The sequence below is a fragment of the Schistocerca piceifrons genome, chromosome 5 (assembly GCF_021461385.2).
Source record: "Schistocerca piceifrons isolate TAMUIC-IGC-003096 chromosome 5, iqSchPice1.1, whole genome shotgun sequence".
NCBI classification, from domain to species: Eukaryota; Metazoa; Arthropoda; class Insecta; order Orthoptera; family Acrididae; genus Schistocerca; species Schistocerca piceifrons.
This window is the reverse complement of record NC_060142.1, coordinates 677098574-677118837: the sequence shown is the minus strand read 5'-3', so window position 1 is coordinate 677118837 and position 20264 is coordinate 677098574. Positions and strand designations below refer to the sequence as shown.

The window sequence follows — 20264 nt, the reverse complement described above, 5'->3', positions numbered from 1 at the left end:
CATTAGTGCAAGAAGGATTTGACAGAGCACTTTCCATTCGAACTACTAATAGCCTTGGGAGAGACAGCCATGACAAAACTCTTTCATATGGTGAGCAAGATGTATGAGACAGACGAAATACTGTCAGACTTCAAGAAGAATATAATAAATCTATTTCCAAAGAAAGCAGGTGCCGACAGATGTGAATATTATCAAACTATCAGTTTAATAGGTCATGGTTGTGAAATACTAACACCAATTCTTTACAGATAAATGGAAAAATTGGTAGAAGTGGGCCATGGGGAAGATCAGTTTGGATTCCGGAAAAATGTGGGAACATGCAAGGCAATACTGACCTCTATGACTTCTCTGAGCAGATAGGTTAAAGAAAGAAAAACCTCGTTTACAGCATCTGTAGACTCAGAGACAGTCTTTGACAATGCTGACTACAATATCAGGTCTAGACATATGAACCAGAATTTCCCTATAGATGGTGCTAGCCATCAATGTAGGGCCCATGAGACTGCACCTGCAGCACTATCTGCTTCCTGTAAGAGCTGACGACGAATGTCAACACACAGTGACCTAAGTTCCATACATAGGTAACTGTTTCAGTTATAAATATTTGTCATGTATTATTATTTTTCTGACATGTTCTACATTCTGGAGGACCTCCTTACTACGGATCAATTGGAATGAAAGTAAACATGTCCAGTTTTGTGCCTACAAACTACGATTTGTGGACAGCATTGGTTTTCTGTTATCATTTGAAGAAAACTGTTGCAGAATCGCATCGAATGCTTGATACTTTCAGCGAACATGCTCTTGGAAAAACACAGTGTTTTGACTGGTTAAAAAAATTCAAAAGTGGTGATTTTGACATGAGAAATGACAAGTGTGGAAAATCATGAAAAAGTTCGAAGACAATGAATTGCAGGCCTTATTGGATGATGATGATACTCGAACTTAACAGGAACTCGCAGAACAATTCAAAGTGACGCAGAAAGCTGTTTCTCTTCGGCTGAAAGCTATGGGAAAGGTGCAGAAAATGGGTTCTGCATGAACTGAATGAAAGACAACAAGCAAGTAGAAAGATCACTTGTGAAATGCTGCTCGCAAGATACAAAAGAAAGTCATTTCTCCATAGAATAGTAACCAGCAATGAAAAATAGATATATTTTGAGAATCAAAAGTGTCGTAAATTATGGGTGAATATACGCAAAGCATCGACATCCACTGCAAGCCAAAATTACTTTGGAAAGAAGACAATTGCTCTGTGTTCGGTGGGATCAGAAGGGTGTCATCTATTATAAGCTGCTAAACTCTGGCGAAACCGTCAACACTGATCACTGCCAACAGCAAATGAACGATTTAAATCGAGCATTATGTGAGAAATGACCAGAATATGGAAGAAGGCAACACAAAGTCTTATTGCTCCATGATAACGCCCCATCACACACGGCAAAACAGTTCAGGGAAACGATTGAGGCATTCAGTTGGGAAATACTAGGGCATGCAGCTTATTCTCCAGGTTTGACTCATCCGATTAGCATCTATTTGCATCACTGGGGCATGCTCTCACTGAACAATGCTTCAATTTGTACGAAAATGTACGAAAATGGTTCGCTTCAAAAGAACTGTGTTTTTAGTGTGACATTCACAGTGTCCCAGAGAGGTGGGAGAAATTTATAAATAGCAATGGAGATTATTTTGAATAAAGTATTGTTTACCAGTTTGAAACAACAGATGTGTAATTATTTCAAACAAATTCTGGTTTCATACTTCTGCACCTGGTACTCTCCTTGGAATTCTGAGGAAAGTAAGGGAAAAATGCAGGGAGCAGAAGGCTACTTACAACTTGTACAGAAACCAGATGGCAGTTATAAGAGTCAAGGGGCAAGAAAGGGAAGCTGTGGTTGAGAAGGGAATGAGACATTGTTGTAGCCTATTCCCTATGTTACTCAATCTGTATATTGAGCAAGCAATAAAGGAAACAAAACAAAAATTTGGAGCACAAGTTTAAATCCAGAGAGAGGAAATAAAGTCTTTGAGGTTTGCAAGTGACACTGCAAATCGGTCAGAGAGAGGAAAGCTCTAGGTAGAGCAGTTGAATGGAATGGACAGACTCCTGAAAGGAGGACTTGAAACGAACATCAACAAAAGCGAAATGAAGGTAATGAAATGTGCTCGAATTAAATCACTTGAAGCTGAAGGAATCAGATTAGGAAATAGGACACTTAAAGCAGTAGAGGACTTTCGCTATTTGGGCAGCAAAATAACTGACGACTGCCAAAGTAGGGAGGATATAAAATGTAGACTAGCAACGGGATTAAAAGTGTTTCTGAAGAAGAGGAATTTCCTAATGCTGAGTACGGAGTGAACGGTCAGAAAGTATTTTTTGAAACTATTTGTATGGAGCGAAGCCACGTATGGAAGTTAAACATGGATGATAAACAGTTTAAACCAGAAGAGAATAGAAATTTTTGAAATGTGGTACTACAGAAGAATGCTGATGATAAGATGGGAAGATTATGTAACTACTGAGGATGCACTAAATAGAATTGGGGAGCAAAGAAATTTGTGCACAACTTGACTAGAAGAAGGGATCAGTTGCTAGGACACATTCTGAGACATCAAGAGTCACCAATTTAGTATTGGAGAGAAGTTTGTGGGGGTTACAAATTGTAGGGGAGAGACCAAGAGATGAATACAGTAAGCAGGTGCAAAAGCATGTAGGTTGCAGTAGTTATCTGGAGATGAAGAGGCTTACATTGAGCAGAGTAGCATGGAGAGCTATAAGAAACCAGTCTTCGGACTAAAGACCACAACAATAACAAACAATGATATGTGTGTGTGTGTGTGGGGGGGGGGGGGGATATGCTGTTCAACTCTTCTTGGGACATAAGCTCTCAAAATTTTAACAGTAAACCTCTCCATGATGCACATCATCTCTTTTGTAGCATCTGCTACTGGAGTTTATTGAGGATCCACCTCTCTCCTTCTGAGTAAATTAACCATAGCTGAAATGTATCGCTGTTCATTGGGTCTTCACTATAACTTACATTAATCCTACTTAATAAGAGTTATAGACCAATGAACAGTAATCACGAATCAGTTGAAATTTTATGACAGTTATTGTTTCCAATAATCTGTCATCTACACTACAATTGAAAAGCAGTTCATCTCTCTCCTATTTCTGAGAATTATGTTACATTTATTATCTTTCAGGTTCATGTGATAGCCCCTCGCGGGCCTTTAAAAACAAATGAAATGATATGGTGGCCCTCAACTATGTACCCTCAGACTCAAAGTTGAAATATTAAAAGGTTTTGGCTGGCTTCATTGTCTAGGGGCTATGACACATAGTTGCCACATTTCAAGCTGAATACTATTAAGTCTACAGTATTGCTGTTGCTGTGGTCTTCAGTCCTGAGACTGGTTTGATGCAGCTCTCCATGCTACTCTATCCTGTGCAAGCTTTTTCATCTCCCAGTACCTACTGCAACCTACATCCTTCTGAATCTGCTTAGTGTATTCATCTCTTGGTCTCCCTCTACGATTTTTACCCTCCACGCTGCCCTCCAATACTAAATTGGTGATCCCTTGATGCCTCAGAACATGTCCTACCAACCGATCCCTTCTTCTGGTCAAGTTGTGCCACAAACTTCTCTTCTCCCCGATCCTATTCAATACTTCCTCATTAGTTATGTGATCTACCCATCTAATCTTCAGCATTCTTCTGTAGCACCACATTTCGAAAGCTTCTATTCTCTTCTTGTCCAAACTATTTATCGTCCATGTTTCACTTCCATACATGGCTACACTCCATACGAATACTTTCAGAAATGACTTCCTGACACTTAAATCAATACTGGATGTTAACAAATTTCTCTTCTTCAGAAACGCTTTCCTTGCCATTGCCAGCCTACATTTTATATCCTCTCTACTTCGACCATCATCAGTTATTTTGCTCCCCAAATAGCAAAACTCCTTTACTACTTTAAGTGCCTCATTTCCTAATCTAATTCCCTCAGCATCACCCGACTTAATTACATTACATTCCATTATCCTTGTTTTGCTTTTGTTGATGTTCATCTTATATCCTCCTTTCAAGACACTGTCCATTCCATTCAACTGCTCTTCCAAGTCCTTTGCTGTCTCTGACAGAATTACAATGTCATCGGCGAACCTCAAAGTTTTTATTTCTTCTCCATGAATTTTAATACCTACTCCAAATATTTCTTTTGTTTCCTTTACTGCTTGCTCAATATACAGATTGAACAACATCGGGGAGAGGCTACAACCCTGTCTTACTCCCTTCCCAACCACTGCTTCCCTTTCATGTCCCTCGACTCTTATAACTGCCATCTGGTTTCTGTACAAATTGTAAACAGCTTTTCGCTCCCTGTATTTTACCCCTGCCACCTTTAGAATTTGAAAGAGAGTATTCCAGTCAACATTGTCAAAAGCTTTCTCTAAGTCTACAAATGCTAGAAACGTAGGTTTGCCTTTCCTTAATCTTTCTTCTAAGATAAGTCTTAAGGTCAGTATTGCCTCACGTGTTCCAGTGTTTCTACGGAATCCAAACTGATCTTCCCCGAGGTTGGCTTCTACTAGTTTTTCCATTCGTCTGTAAAGAATTCGTGTTAGTATTTTGCAGCTGTGACTTATTAAGCTGATAGTTCGGTAATTTTCACATCTGTCAACACCTGCTTTCTTTGGGATTGGAATTATTATATTCTTCTTGAAGTCTGAGGGTATTTCGCCTGTTTCATACATCTTGCTCACCAGATGGTAGAGTTTTGTCAGGACTGGCTCTCCCACGGCCGTCAGTAGTTCCAATGGAATATTGTCTACTCCGGGGGCCTTGTTTCGACTCAGGTCTTTCAGTGCTCTGTCAAACTCTTCACGCAGTATCATATCTCCCATTTCATCTTCATCTACATCCTCTTCCATTTCCATAATATTGTCCTCCAGTACATCGCCCTTGTATAGACGCTCTATATACTCCTTCCACCTTTCTGCTTTCCCTTCTTTGCTTAGAACTGGGTTTCCATCTGAGCTCTTGATATTCATACAAGTCGTTCTCTTATCTCCAAAGGTCTCTTTAATTTTCCTGTAGGCGGTATCTATCTTACCCCTAGTGAGATAGGCCTCTACATCCTTACACTTGTCCTCTAGCCATCCCTGCTTAGCCATTTTGCACTTCCTGACGATCTCATTTTTGAGACGTTTGTATTCCTTTTTGCCTGTTTCACTTACTGCATTTTTATATTTTCTCCTTTCATCAATTAAATTCAATATTTCTTCTGTTACCCAAGGATTTCTACTAGCCCTCGTCTTTTTACCTACTTGATCCTCTGCTGCCTTCACTACTTCATCCCTCAAAGCTACCCATTCTTCTTCTACTGTATTTATTTCCCCCATTCCTGTCAATTGCTCCCTTATGCTCTCCCTGAATCTCTGTACAACCTCTGGTTCTTTTAGTTTATCCAGGTCCCATCTCCTTAAATTCCCACCTTTTTGCAGTTTCTTCAGTTTTAATCTACAGGTCATAACCAATAGATTGTGGTCAGAGTCCACATCTGCCCCTGGAAATGTCTTACAATTTAAAACCTGGTTCCTAAATCTCTGTCTTACCATTATGTAATCTATCTGATACCTTTTAGTATCTCCAGGGTTCTTCCATGTATACAACATTCTTTCATGATTCTTAAACCAAGTGTTAGTTATGATTATGTTGTGCTCTGTGCAAAATTCGACCAGGCGGCTTCCTCTTTCATTTCTGTCCCCCAATCCATATTCACCTACTATGTTTCCTTCTCTCCCTTTTCCTACACTCGAATTCCAGTCACCCATGACTATTAAATTTTCGTCTCCCTTCACAATCTGAATAATTTCTTTTATTTCATCATACATTTCTTCAATTTCTTCGTCATCTGCAGAGCTAGTTGGCATATAAACTTGTACTACTGTAGTAGGCGTGGGCTTCGTATCTATCTTGGCCACAATAATGCGTTCACTATGCTCTTGAGTATACAATATGAATATACACACGAATCAAATGGTCGAAGGTTTCTATTACTCGGCAATTGTGAATTTTGGACGTAACATAGACATTTATACATGAAAGACTGCAATCAAATAAATTCTGTAGGTACTATTTTAATGTGTTTACATGATGAGTACGATAGCAGAAGTACCTTTAAGAATGCCCTTTATTACGAAAACACACTTATTGGTGTTGATGGTCCAGCAATTAAATAAAATGTAAGTTGAATAACAGGAAAACAATAGATTCCTACTTCACGTAATTAATTATGAACAACAGCATAGCTCATGAGATATTCACTTCTAAACACATACTACGTCTTCACTGCAGAAGCCACAGAAATCTCACAAGTGCACAAGTTGGCACTATGAAATATTTCTATCTCCCTCGACCATTCGCAAACTGCTCCACTCTCCAAGTCTTTCCCGCTACTCTGCGTCCATTGCGCCATACTGTCCAGACCTCTCTCCTGTCCTCTCCCGTACTCTTCTCCCACTTCCATCCAGTCTCCCCATTCACGAGCACTGTGATTGGCTAGAGTGCTACCGCCATGTTTTCAAGCCAACGCACACTTACAAACATAATGAAACACATTCTAAATACTGGATTTACATTTAAATAACTTGAAATTGAATAAATATTCCTATGGCTGGACCATAAACATGCTCTAACACACATTATTAAATACATGAACAAGTCCAATAAACATATATCAAAGGAATGGAACAGAAGTAAGCCAGTAGTCTAATGTCTCTGTGCATTCTAAAACACAGTAAATAACTGACCAATTTCTTCATGAATAGTATATATTGGATGCCGGTACCGTTTTTTCGTGTAACTGTGGAGTAGAGTACTTATGGCCTGACGTGATCAATAGTAATGGCCTCTTTGACCTCCAATAACTCATGTACTATACAATTTAAATGCCTGTAATTTATACCAATTTAGGTTCACACTAATAGCTTTCTAAAGAGACGTCAGTCAACAAAATCGGATGAACTGTTTAGATTTTGGAAATTCGTTGCTGGTTGTTACTTTTATAATTTATCGTCAGATACTGAATTTTAAACTAATAAAGATATTGAAAATCTGATTAACCTATCAGACTCATCGTGCAAATAATGGTAATTACATGTTTCTTTTTGCAATATCATGATTCATCTGGCTACTATTAATTTCTATACGAACTGTGAAAGTCCGTAGGTTTCACAAAGTCCGCCATCTTTGGCACTCCCGGGATGTCTCCTTCATCGGCACAGCATCAACATGAAATTCCCAGCCACACGTCAGCTGGACCACACACTGGGGCTACCCCGCTTGCTCAGCTAACGTTCGGCAACACGTGGTTGCTGCTGGGCCCCGGCTTGCTGAGCGGCCTGTGTGGCCACGCCAACTCTGAACTTTGAATATTTCCTGGGCGCCACAACCCGCCCACTACCTTACACCCTGCACCAGTCATCAAACCTCTGCAGGCCTTCCTGCATTTCATTAAGTTTCTTGCATCACAAATTTCCTACACAAAACAGCATCTTCCATGAATAGCCTCAAGGAGCCTCCAAAAGTATCCACTAGGTCATTAATGTAAATCGTAAATAGTAGGAGCTGTGTACCAATCCACTGGGGTTTTCACTAAATTACCTTAACATTTGTTGCTTTTGTTCCAATAAAAATACGTTGGCTTTTAACAACAAGAAAGTCCTGCGTCCACTCACAAGTCTGGTTAGATACTTGGTTAGCTCGTAATTTGTTCTCTAAATGACACTGAATGCCATTGTTAATGGAGTTTTATGAAATCCATGATGTTCTTTAGAGAGATTCTCATTCTCCCAGAACAACATAATGACTTGTTCCATAATTCTACAACAGGCTGGCATCAGTCATATACTGGTAGGCCCATAAATATGTCCATCTGTATAATGGCCTTTCTTGAAAACAAAAATGAGCTGTGTCTTTTCGAATCACTAGGGACCTACGATAAACTAACGTTAAAAGGGGAGAAGTTCTTTCGCAGAAACTCTGTAGAACCTCACAGGTATCTCATCCAGTCCAGCTGTTTTTTCACTGTTGAGGAGTTTTAGTTGATTTTCTAATCAGTGATCGCATCTCTCAATATCTGCCATTTCAGCATTTGTGCAATGACTGAAACATATTATGGTCTTCTACAGTGAAACAATTTTGGAAGACCAAATTCAGTATTGCAGCCTTCATTCTCTCATCATCTTTTTCATTGCCAGTATGGTCACTGAGTGATTTAATAGATTATTTTGATCCACTTACTGACGGTACATAGGACTTAAGGTTCTTAGCATTGTTAGTCGATTGTTTGACAAAATGTTACTCTTAAATTAAATGAATGCTTCCTACATTTTTTGAGTCTTTCTCCTTCTGTCTGTCTACCAGGCTTTGACTCTTCTTAAATTAGAGATGAAACTCTCTTTGCCTTCCCAGTAATTTTCTAACATAGATACTGAATCATAGTATGCCTTTTCCATCCCACACACCCCTGTTCCACATATATATGAAAGTCATATTGTACGATGCATTAGAGTTTTACCTATTTATGCTCCACATATTTGTCCTTAGAGCTAAATACTTGATGTTGGCTACACAGATGTCTTGCAGTTTGTCTTGTGTCATACTTGCTAAATAATAATATTTTTCTACATTTTTAACATTCCCATAATATCTGCAGTCATTGACACTGGAGGAATGATTTAAAGTTTGCCTTCTATGCTTCTAAGATCCAACACGTTTATGGAGGCATGCTAATTAAAAAAGACAAACAAAAATAATGAGGTGTACTGAAAGAGGTGTGTGAGCTGGTTTGTGAGTTATTTATTTCTAAAAGCTAACTATTTCAACAAAATTTAATGGGTTATAATCTCTTAATCAAGGGGAGTCCTTGCTTGTGAAAGTGTCTTTGAACATGTAGACCTATACACAGAATGCGAGAGGGAGAAAGGGGCGTGGGTAACTGTTGGAACTATCAGATTGTAAAGGAACCATGAGAACATCACTCCAAATTTTTACAGACACACCTTCACTGGAAGTTGAGACGAGAGTCAATGATTTGAGGGGTGTGGATCATGTTGTGGTCAGCAGTGAAAAAAAAAAAAAAAAAACAATTTAAAGGTTCCCTTCTATGCTCTAAAGGCAAACATGTTTATACAGGTATGCTAATTAGTATGGACAAACAATAGATAATGAGGTGTACTAAAAGGGGTTTGTGAGCTGGTTTGTCAGTTATTTATTTCAAAAAGCTAACTAGTACATCAAAATTTAATGTGTTACAACCTCTTAATCAAAGAAGGTCACAGCTCGTGGCAGTCTTCGAATAGGTACAACTATTACACAGTTTACAGTATTTTGTTAGACATCGTCTGGCAGCATGAGAAGATAAACTCTGGGAAGAGGGATGTTAACACAGGATTTTGCCGGAGCGACACCCGTACTTTATACATCCAGAAAAAAGGGGTAAGTTTTAGAGTAATAAGAACTCATCAGGTGGTCAAGGAAGCCAGCACAGTCAGAGAGAGAGAGAGAAAAAAAAAACTTGTTTCACTGCCGTGCTTGGTGGTGAAGAGGTGTTGCTATCATGCACTCCAGCGATGTGCGGCAGTTAATGACACGAACCACAGGGGATTGCACAAGACAAGCTGCCGAGATCATGGCCAGGAGATAATGCCTCATAAAAGCGGAAGCAGACTATGTGAGTGACAGTTTGGTGCCTAAGGCTCCCAGAAAATGTGGTAGTCAAAGGTCTACCTGCAGAGGAAGTGACTAGCGAGGGTGCTGAGAAGATGCAGTGGTACCTCAATTGGCAGGAGCTTCACTGATCACTGGCTTTCGGTCAGTGCAGCTTGTCGTCTGTTGCTACAACTGGAGGCGAACAGAAAAAGTCATCACACAGTTCTCCCTTCCGAGAGGAAGATATGGATGCCAACCGCACAGAAGGGTGTTTGGAGTCTATTAAGGATTCTTGTTGGGGATGCATGAACAAGTTGCCACTGCTGTACTCCTGCAAGTGATGTGGTTTCCAGTGAGAGGAGGGGCAGGGGCAGCTAATGTGCACGGTGTTGGGAGCGTGTGAAATAGGGTCACTGCTCCAATGGTGCGGGTGCTATCAGCGGTGATGGCAGCACCGTGTCAGGACTGATAAGAGCCTGTGGGGCAGAGAGGTGTCTGCATCAGCCAGAAGCTGCAAGGAGGGCTTTGCATTGGCGACATTGGGGTCCTAGGGACTGGGAGATGTGTCAGTTATGTAGTCTGATGGTGGCAGGCCAGGGGCAGCGTTTGCTGTTAGGTGTCGGACACGACGTTGGCATTAGGCAGTGGCACTCTGGGAACAGCATAGGGGGCACTGTTGAACTGTGTCTTGTCATTTGTGGCGGTGCAGGCAGGGTCAGCTCCATCTCAGCTGTGCTGTGCTAGTTGGCTGGAGGTGGCTCCGGGACACAGGCCAGTTTGAGCCTGTTTAGGGAGACAGTTGTTGTGGCCCCGATCAGACAAATGGAGAACGTCTTGTCCTCGAGTTGTGATCCCAATTGTGGGACCGAATGCTATGGGTGGAGTGGTGGCTGGTACGCACCCAATCGAAGAATGATATGTGCGCATGCTGTGAAGTCACAGTGGATGAAGGTACAGTGCTTACCACGACGTTGTGGAAGTGTTGGTTGCAGCTAGGCCATGAAGCCTTGGAGCTGCTGCATGAAACCTGGTATGATACTGTCAGCATCTCTAGTTGTTTCCAAAAAATCACCAGGAATGTCGAGCAAATGTCCGTGTACCAGCTCAGAGGCATAAGTTGCCAGGTCAGTTTTCTGTGTGATCCACAGGCCTAGAAATACCAGGAGTAGAGCAGCAGACCATTCAGAGGAGTAACACATAAGGGTGGTTTTAAGTGTGTGGTGGAACCATTCCACCATGCTATTAACTGTGTGGTGGTAGCTGGTGGTATGGTGGAAACTGGAGCCGCAGGTAACTGTCATAGACTGGAGATGAACTGACATCCACGATCTGTAGTGATGTGGGGGCATCCAGAGCAGAACAACCAGATTCAAATGAAGCCTGCACCCACAGTTTTGTCTGAAATATCGGAGACAGGAGTGGCCTCCGGCCAATGAATAAATCAGTCAATAACTCTCCTGTCAACAATGTTGAGGTGTACATCTGTGACCCACGTTGTATGGGGCGAATGGTGGCTGTGAGGGAGTGAACGTGCGCTGGCACAGTATACAGTTGCTGCAGTCAAACATTTGATGCCTGGCCAGACAAACCGTTGTTTCATAAGAGTGGCAGAAGCACAAGCACCTGCGTGTGCGAGGCCAGGGACGTGAGAAATTCCATTTCTGGAAGGCGAGAGGGAGAAAGGGGCGGAACAATTGTTGGGATCGTCATGTTGTGAAGGATCCACAAGAATGTCACACCAGATTTTACAGTTGGAGCCAGGTATGCTTCTTAGCTGGAGGCTGAGGATATGGATTATGTCAGGGTCACCAGTGAAGGAACAATTTAAAGGTTCCCTTCTATGATCCTATGGGCAAACATGTTTATAAAGACAAGCTAATTAGTAAGGACAAACAATAAATAATGAAGCATTCTGAAAGAGGTGTGTGAGCTGGTTCGTCTGCTATTTATTTCAAAAAGCTAACTACTACATCAAACTTTAATGGGTTACAACCTCTTAATCAAGGGGGTGGGGGTGGGGGGTCCTTATTTGTGGCCGTCTTTGAACAAGAGACAACTATTATACAGTTTACAGTATTTTGTTCGACATCATCTGACAGCACGAGAAGACAAGCCCTGGGAAGGGGTATGTTAACACAGGGTTTCGCTGGAGCGAACCTGTGTGTTACACATCCACGGGAAAAAGGAGGCAAGTCTGAGAGTAATAACGACTCATCAGGTGGTCAAGGAAGCCAGCATTGTCGGAGAGAAAACTCGTTTCAGTCTCGTGCTTGGTGGTGAAGAGGTGCCAAAATGGCTGGGGATGAAACAGTAATAAACCTGCCCAGTACTTCTGGCACTTACCGAACTTCACTGCACTGAAGTAAATTACACTGCACTCAGTAATCCAGGTGATGATCCCAGCAGGGGCAGCCACGAAGGGGTGTGTGTGTGTGTGTGTGTGTGTGTGTGTGTGTGTGTGTGTGTGTGTGTGTGTGTGTGTGGCGGAGGGGGGGGGGGAGAGAGGGTTTTGTGTGTGTGTGTGGGGGGGGGGGGGGAGTGTGCAGTGGGGTGGGGAGGGGGGGGGAGGCGACCTGGGCATTTTGCAACAGACTTTGTACACCTGTAGTCAAGGAAGTCTCTCAAGGGAACATAGCTCGGGGAGGTGACATGGAAGACTCAGTGGCACTTCTCTCATTAACTGGAGTGCAGGAATACACTGAAACTGGATGCAGGTGCAAAAGCCTGCTGTTAGCCCAAAGGGGGCAGCGGCAGGGGGTGGGGGATTTGCGCAAGATGAGCTGCCGAGAGCATGGCCAGGAGATGTTGCCTCTAGAAGCAGAAACAGAGACTGTGTGAGCAGCAGTTTGGTGTGCGTGGCCCCCAGAAAGTGTAGCAGTCAAAGGCCTACCTGGCGTGGAAGTGACCAGCGAGGATGCTGGGGAGAAGTGGCGGTACTTTAGGTGGCAGGAGCTTTGCTGATTGCCAATTTTCAGTCAGTGCAGCCCGTCATCTGCTGCTACAAGTGAGGCAAACGGAAAGAGTCACCACAATACTATCACCAATTTTTGCCTCAGTGTTTGAGGCTGTTAGTTACTAGGTGGTCAAGAAATTGCCCTCAGACACTGGTTCTTTAACTATCTGCTCGAAGTAATTTTCAGACAAAATATTCAAAACAATCTCAAACAAATCCCTTATTACGACACCATTTCTAATTGTGTGTGTCTCCCCTTCACATGAGATATTCTCCAAGTTATCTCTGAACCACTCTGCCACTACAGCTCTTGACACAGGTGGCCTATAAACAATCCGATTACCATGATTGGGCTACCTTTGATGTTTACCTTTACTCATACTATTTCACATTCAGAATCTACAATAATCTCACTAGAAAACAGAGTTCTTTGTGACAGTAAATATGCCACTGTCACTGCCACTGCCACTGCCACTGCCAAGTAGCCCACTCTTGTAATATATATTCCAGTCTGAAATAATAATATAGCTGCTGTTCAATTCCTGTTTCAGGCAATTTTCTGTTCCTGATATTATGTGGATATTATTACCACTAATAAGTGAAACCAATGCTGGGACTTACCATACATGCTGCAGCAGTTTACTAATAACACATAATTTTTTTTTCTGATCTCAAAGGCTGAATGTTCTCCTCTGGGAGCAATGGGGCTGGTCTGTCTTTGATTTCTGCAGGTATTTTGTCACTGTCCCTATGGAGGTGTTCCTCTAACCCTAAAAAATCCTGCTTTCACATAACATGTTCCCCATTACCCTCAGGATATACAGGAAAGTAATTTCTACAGACAAACGTAATAATGCCTATGGTTTGCAGCATCCCATTAGCCACTTCCTTTGTTCACTGCACTTCTGATATATCAATGGCCTAGCAATTCTCCACCGGCAGCTGAGATTGAGAAATTCACATTTGAGATTGTCGCAGAGTTGTCCGAGCTTCTGGTTTTCACCTTCAACTCAACTTCAAACCATAAGACCATTATTGACTCTGGGTTGATGCTACAAATGGTGAAATGTGCATGCATTCTGTGTGTGATGTCTTCACCATCCAGCCAACTGCCTAAAGGAACCAAGGTTAGCCTCATAACCCAGGGAGGAAGCATCATTTATGCCAACATTAGCCACTATCTGAAGTCGGATGCACAACTTGTCCTTACACCAAGTGGTTCCCTCTATCTTGGGATCTGAGTGATCCATATTCCTTCATAATCTTCACCAAATTATCCCCCTGTGCTTCCTGAGGAAGGAACTAATAATTTCTGAAGTTAGAATTTTTATTACACCCCCCGGTCCCTCCGTTGCACCACTTTTAACCATTTATATCAGAAGCACGGGCAGTTTTCCACCTGAAGGTGAACACTGGCTAGCTGTCTCTGTAATTTTATGGTGTCTTCCAGAGAATATTCCTTTTGATATTTTGATACAATATGTTCCATAATATGTATATGACAACATATTAGTGCAGCCCAAACTGATGGGATTAAATATATTTGCACGTGTCTTCAACACAATAACTTTTCTGTACACAATATGATTCTCCAGTTTCCTGATATATTACTGTGCTGATATTTTACTCAAAGGTAGGAAATTATAAATTGACATGAATGTTCTGAGAGCATGACATTAACAATGAAATTTCAGTGAGCACTGTCTCAAATTACATTACACAACGAAAAAGAAATAAGGCATTCATCAAAAAGTAAATCTGGTAGCAATTTCTTCCTCGAATGATATTTATGAAAAGAGCTACAGTGCTCGCAAACTGTTATGGATAAAATAATGTCATTACAAAACAGCTTCCTACCACCTATGAAACACAGTGCATCTGCATTTCAACTTATCTACAGAACTGGAGGTAGGCTAGAGTTTACGTCTGGCATCAAAGTTAATGACTAACATACTACAGTATGACATTGATTATTTGGCATGCTCAGGGATCTGTTAGCATATTATCAAGATCAATTTTTAAAAACATGCTTTTTTAAGGTATAGAAACAAACCCTACAGTTTTAGTGTACAAAAACAACTAATTTATTGATTAAACACAACAGAAGGGATTGTAGTATGAAAAATTAAAAGAATGGATTACTTTTCTGCAAAAACAAAACTGAAGTCAAAGTTGAATACCGTACTGCTCTATTAAATCAGTTTAATACTCAAAGTGTCGGAAAAGTTCAATATACACATAAAATTTTTTTTGTACTACAGTTGCAAAATAAGAATCACTGATTTGAAAAGACCAGGATTAAGCTAGTTAATAAAAACTGTTAATTTGGTGCAGTTTAATTGGTATCACTGTCTTTAGGAATATTTGATTATGTCATGGGCTTGGAATATGCCAGATTGATATCCACCACTAATGGTTTAGCTGAAATTTCCTTTTGAGCTCACTAGAGCATTGCAAAAATGCCAACCTGTTTCTCGGATTGAGCTCTTTTTTGAAAGAAATTATTTCGTATTGTGCGCAGATTCACAACATCACAAGTGTTGTATTGTTGGGTGATCTTGGCAAATTTCATACAATTTTTTAAGACTTCATAAGCCTCAGCCTAAGAGATGTTGAGTTATAAGAGTTTATTCTTCATCATACTCACAAGGGAACCTCCCCATCGCACCCCCCTCAGATTTAGTTATAAGTTGGCACAGTGAATAGGCCTTGAAAAACAGAACACAGATCAATCAAGAAAACAGGAAGAAGTTGCGTGGAACTATGAAAAAATTAACCAAAATATACAAACTGAGTAGTCCATGCGCAAGATAGGCAACATCATGGACCATGAGAGCCCAGGAGCGTGGTGGTCCCGTGCTTAGCGTGAGGAGCTGCAGAACTAGAGGTCTTTGGTTCAAGTCTCCCCTTGAGTGAAAACTTCACTTTTTTATTTTCGGACAATTATTATCTGTCCGTCCGATGGGAGGTAACTGCGCCGTAGTATGGGGATGTTGTATGAAAACGTTAAAAACATATGTTTTGTCAGAGCACAGGGAAAAACTGTACGACTGTGAAACTGTTGCATTCATTTGTTGCAGTTTATGTGACAAACTCTTATGTTTTCATCACTTTTTTGGGACTGATTATCACATCCACAAGAAAACCTAAATCGGGCAAGGTAGAAGAATTTTTTTACCCATTCGCCAAGTGTACAAGTTAGGTGGGTCGACAACATATTCCTGTCATGTGACGCACATGCCGTCAGCAGTGTCGTATAGAATATATCAGACGTGTTTTCCTGTGGAGGAATCGGTTGACCTATGACTTTGCGATCAAATGTTCTCGGTTCCCATTGGAGAGGCACGTCCTTTCGTCTACTAATCGCATGGTTTTGCGGTGCGGTCGCAAAACACCGACACTAAACTTATTACAGTGAACAGAGACATCAATGAACAAACGGACAGATCATAACTTTGTGAAAATAAAGAAAGTAAATTTCTCACTTGAGGAAAGACTTGAACCAAGGACCTCTCGTGCTGCAGCTCCTCCCGCTAACCACGGCGCTCCTGAGCTGACATTATCCTTGATGTTGCATATCTTGCACATGGACTACTCGGTTTGTATATTTTGCTTCTTTTTTTCATAGTTCCACACAACTTCTTCCTGTTTTCTCGATTGATCTGTGTTCAGTTTTTCAAGGCCTATCCGCTGGGCCAACTTATAAATAAACCTGAGGGGGGTGTGATGGGGAGGTTCCCTTGTCAGTTTCTGCAGCCTCCAGTGAGTTGCAAACACCTTGTAATATCACTTCATCAGTCAACCCTTCTTCAACAGCTAAATTTCTGTCAACGTTGCTACATTTGTAAACTACTTCTGTTGAAAACACTCAGTTAATCAGTGGATGCAGACTTTATCATTTGTACTATTTCAGAGTGATGAGATATTGACTCATCATAATGTGCATTGCTTTTTATCTTGGGTTTTTCGTCCAGTTAAGGCCATCATTTTCTTCAGCCCTTTGCAATGTTCCACTTTTCACAGACGTTCAACCAACTGCAAATGTGAAAATAGTGTCTTTAATGTTACAATTGTGTTGTAACTCTTGGATGCTGCAATATCAGCATCGCAGTTTTTGCACAAACATTCCTCTGTACTTGCACTTGAAAGTTTGTATGACCCCTTGACCCGACACAAGCTCAGGTTCTGGAGTGTGACCTTGGCAACTTTCAAGGATGAGAACCCCTTAGAATTTGCTGGTAGCCCATCCCCCTTTTTTTCCAAAAATTTGTAGGTAGTCCTATTTACCTAAATATTTTCTTTCACACCCGGAACAAAATGGTGAAAGAACCAGTCTGAAAAACTCAGGTTTCATACAGGCATTAGCCTGTGTGCCACAATTAACTGGCATATGTATAACGTTTTTTAGAGGTCAATGCTTCTGATAGCTCCCAATCACAAACAAAGAAATTTACGATCACCTGAAGCATTTCCACATATGAAGACAGTTATTCTGCTTTACTCTTTTTCGAAACCTTTGTGCTGGACTCCTTAGCTTCAGCTAGGGTTGAATTTGGCAAATACTGCCATAACAGGCCAGTCTCATCAGCGTCATAAATTCTGTGTGGTGACAACCTATGTTCATCAACAACCTTCTGAAACGATGTTCTATACTCACTGGCAGCAGCTTCATCAATGGCAATGGATTTTATTCCAGCAGAAACATCTACGTGACGGAAGTCACGATGAATTTTGAAGTCACCCTTTCGAGGAAGAAACAACTTGAATAAGGGCAGATCCAGTTTCTTCTGAAAACATTTGGCCTTTTCAATTGATTTATACCCCATTGTTGGCTTTTCTTCTGCTCTCCTAGCACTGAACCACTTACACAGAACATCTACAGTTTATAACTTACTTCTTTTTTTTTTAACAGTTTGCCTAACATTTAAAGTTTTAACTGAAACAGTTGTGAAACAATTTTTTCTAAATGTAGCTCTTTTTTTTTTTTTTTTTTCATCTTTTTCCAATCTTTTGATGTCAACAATCTGTTGGATTGCCAATGTCACATGTTTGTGTTTTTGCTGTTTTAGGTCTATTTGGAAAACATATGCACTGTACATACACACTTTTTACTGTGTGGTAGTCTACCTGACAGTCACAGAATAAGTTGAATAGTGATACAATACAATGACTTTATTAAGTAACTATTACATAAAACCCCACAGCACAGATGCAAATGTAAGTACTGTAAATTTACGTCTAGTGAACAAGGAACTGTTGATATTAACATAAAGCTAACAACACAACTGGCTTATTTTGGCAAGAATATAATTGCTCAAAGAGGCAGACAACTGTCACTGAGGAGGGGCGGTGCTGAACAGTTCTGATGTTTTTCAAAGGCGTCCAACTGTGCTGCCAACAGCACTGAGCTAAAAATACAGGAAAATTTCTGATGTGTGCCTTATTATCGAGTCTGCTGGATTATCCAGTGCTGGATTATTGTGGTCTTACTGTATAGCTAAAGAAAACCTCGCACTATATAAAGAAAGAAAACCGATGAGTCCAGTTCTGAATTACACATGATTTCACTGAACCTTGTATGAATCCACAATCAAGCACAACGATAACCTGTGGGAGTACGAGACAGAAATGGAAAACAGATTTATATAAATAACATTAAGACCAGCCATTCCATTTTCTGGCAATAAAATTACATTCGCTGCATCCTTCATAATAATGATTAGCACTCACTGTGATCCCGTAATAATGTCTTTCAGTTTCAGTGCATCTGGGTCATCATCTGGTACTTGGTATTTTGATGTATGTGGGTAAATAACATCAGTGCGAAGTACTTCACCAGTAGCTGAAATAACTGCCAGCTTACATCCGTTACGAAAACCTGCACAAGTTTGTATCCATTATGATCTTAATAGCCCCAGCAAAAAATAGTAAGTAAAAAATCACTCTTTAGTCTATTTAATGTGTTCAAATTAAATTTTACCAGGATCAATTCCTAGAATAGATTTTCCTCGTAACGGCGGAGCAAGAAGAAGTGCTTTCAAATTTGATGCAAAAACTTCAATGGCAGCACACACTGCTATTTGCAGTAATTCTGATCTAACTTGACGTGCTATTAAAGGCTCAACTGGAAAGAAAATGAAGACATATCACTTGTGGCTCAGTACAGAAATTTCAAGTTACGTGACTACATTTCAGGCATGACTCACTTCTTTTGCCTACACTGTGTCTCGTATGTATAGTGAAAATGAAACTAGCTTACTGAGTCGGCTGTATGCATCTTGACAGCTCTGCTGGAATAAAGTAGAACGAAACTCGTAGAATTTTCCTTTCGACAGCCAACGTCTGTGGCAGAATGAGAATATGCGGTCGAATGCAAATTTGGGAAAGTTGAGCTTCACTGACAATGCCTTTAGATTCTCCCCACGGAAAATAGCCAAAACCTGAAATTAAAAGAAGAAAACACATTCACCTCAATTCAAAAGTGCATTGCTATAATATATAGTTTAAAAACATGTTCTGTTTCACAAAGGTTGCAAAAATGCCTTAAAGAATCTTTCATCTGTTTTATCGGCACTCATCTCGACTAAGAGGAGTGATCAGTTGATCAGGACACATCCTGAGGCATCAAGAAATCAACAATTTGATAAGTGTGAGTGCTATAGTTGTACAGACAGAACATGTATTCAGTACTGTAAACATGTTCAAATGGATTTATAATGCAGTAGTGATGCAGAAATAAAGAAGTTTGCCCAGGGTACACTAGTGCGGACAGCTGTATCAAACCGGTGTACAGATTGAAGATCTCACAACTACATCAGCAGTCGTATATTTCATTATGTTACTAAATAGTTTCTTAGCACCCTCTTGTAAAAAGCGTAATTTAACAGTAAACAGGAGTGCATATTTGAGTTAATTCGAATATCACTGTCACAAATTAATAACAGAAGTACTTCATAAGTGGGCAGTCAAAGTTTTAATTCCATCTTAAAAAATTAAAGTTAAGTAATGTTTGCTTGCATGTACATGTCTGCAGTCCTCGCACACATTGAAATTCCCATACCATAGCCCCTTAGCATGATGCTAGAGAAGTCAAAACAAAATCGCACAGCACATTGATAAACTGGAGATGGGCTCTGCTTTTTTGTTTTGGTTCACTCTAGAGGCATGCTAAGGGGCTGTGGTGGACTACACACAAGTCTCTGTACATTTAATTAGGTAACTATTTTTTGAGGTGATAATCCTTCTCGGCTACCTGTGTACTCCTGGGTATACAGCTGTGTTATCATTTCCGCTTAAGCACAATATTTAGATGACCAACCTAGTCAACATCTTCAGGTGCTGTGAACAGTGTTGTTATGCCTACTTAAGCTACCCGAACTCCAACCAGTATGGTCAGAGGCCAGGCACAAAGTACACATAACAACAAAACTCACAGTACACGAAGACGATGACTGAGTCAGTTGCTGAAATACATTGTGCATTTAAAAGAAAATATAACTTGGCTGTACACCCATAGGTACACCATCAATCACACATCCCAAGAAAATCTAAGAGATTAATGACTACCTCTTGATTCATACACATCTTTATGAC

General features: G+C 40.6%; 1 protein-coding gene across 2 annotated transcripts in view; it reads right to left on the bottom strand.

The window, feature by feature from the left end:
* LOC124798282 (S1 RNA-binding domain-containing protein 1) overlaps positions 1-20264 on the bottom strand; it is a 240498-nt gene that overhangs the window by 68469 nt on the left and 151765 nt on the right. For both annotated transcript variants that reach the window (XM_047261605.1, XM_047261606.1), the window contains 3 exons: positions 18931-19111; positions 18652-18795; positions 18402-18549 (listed from right to left, as the gene is read on the bottom strand). In XM_047261605.1, the coding sequence (XP_047117561.1) occupies positions 18402-18549; positions 18652-18795; positions 18931-19111 (473 nt within the window). The remainder of the gene's footprint in view (positions 1-18401; positions 18550-18651; positions 18796-18930; positions 19112-20264) is intronic.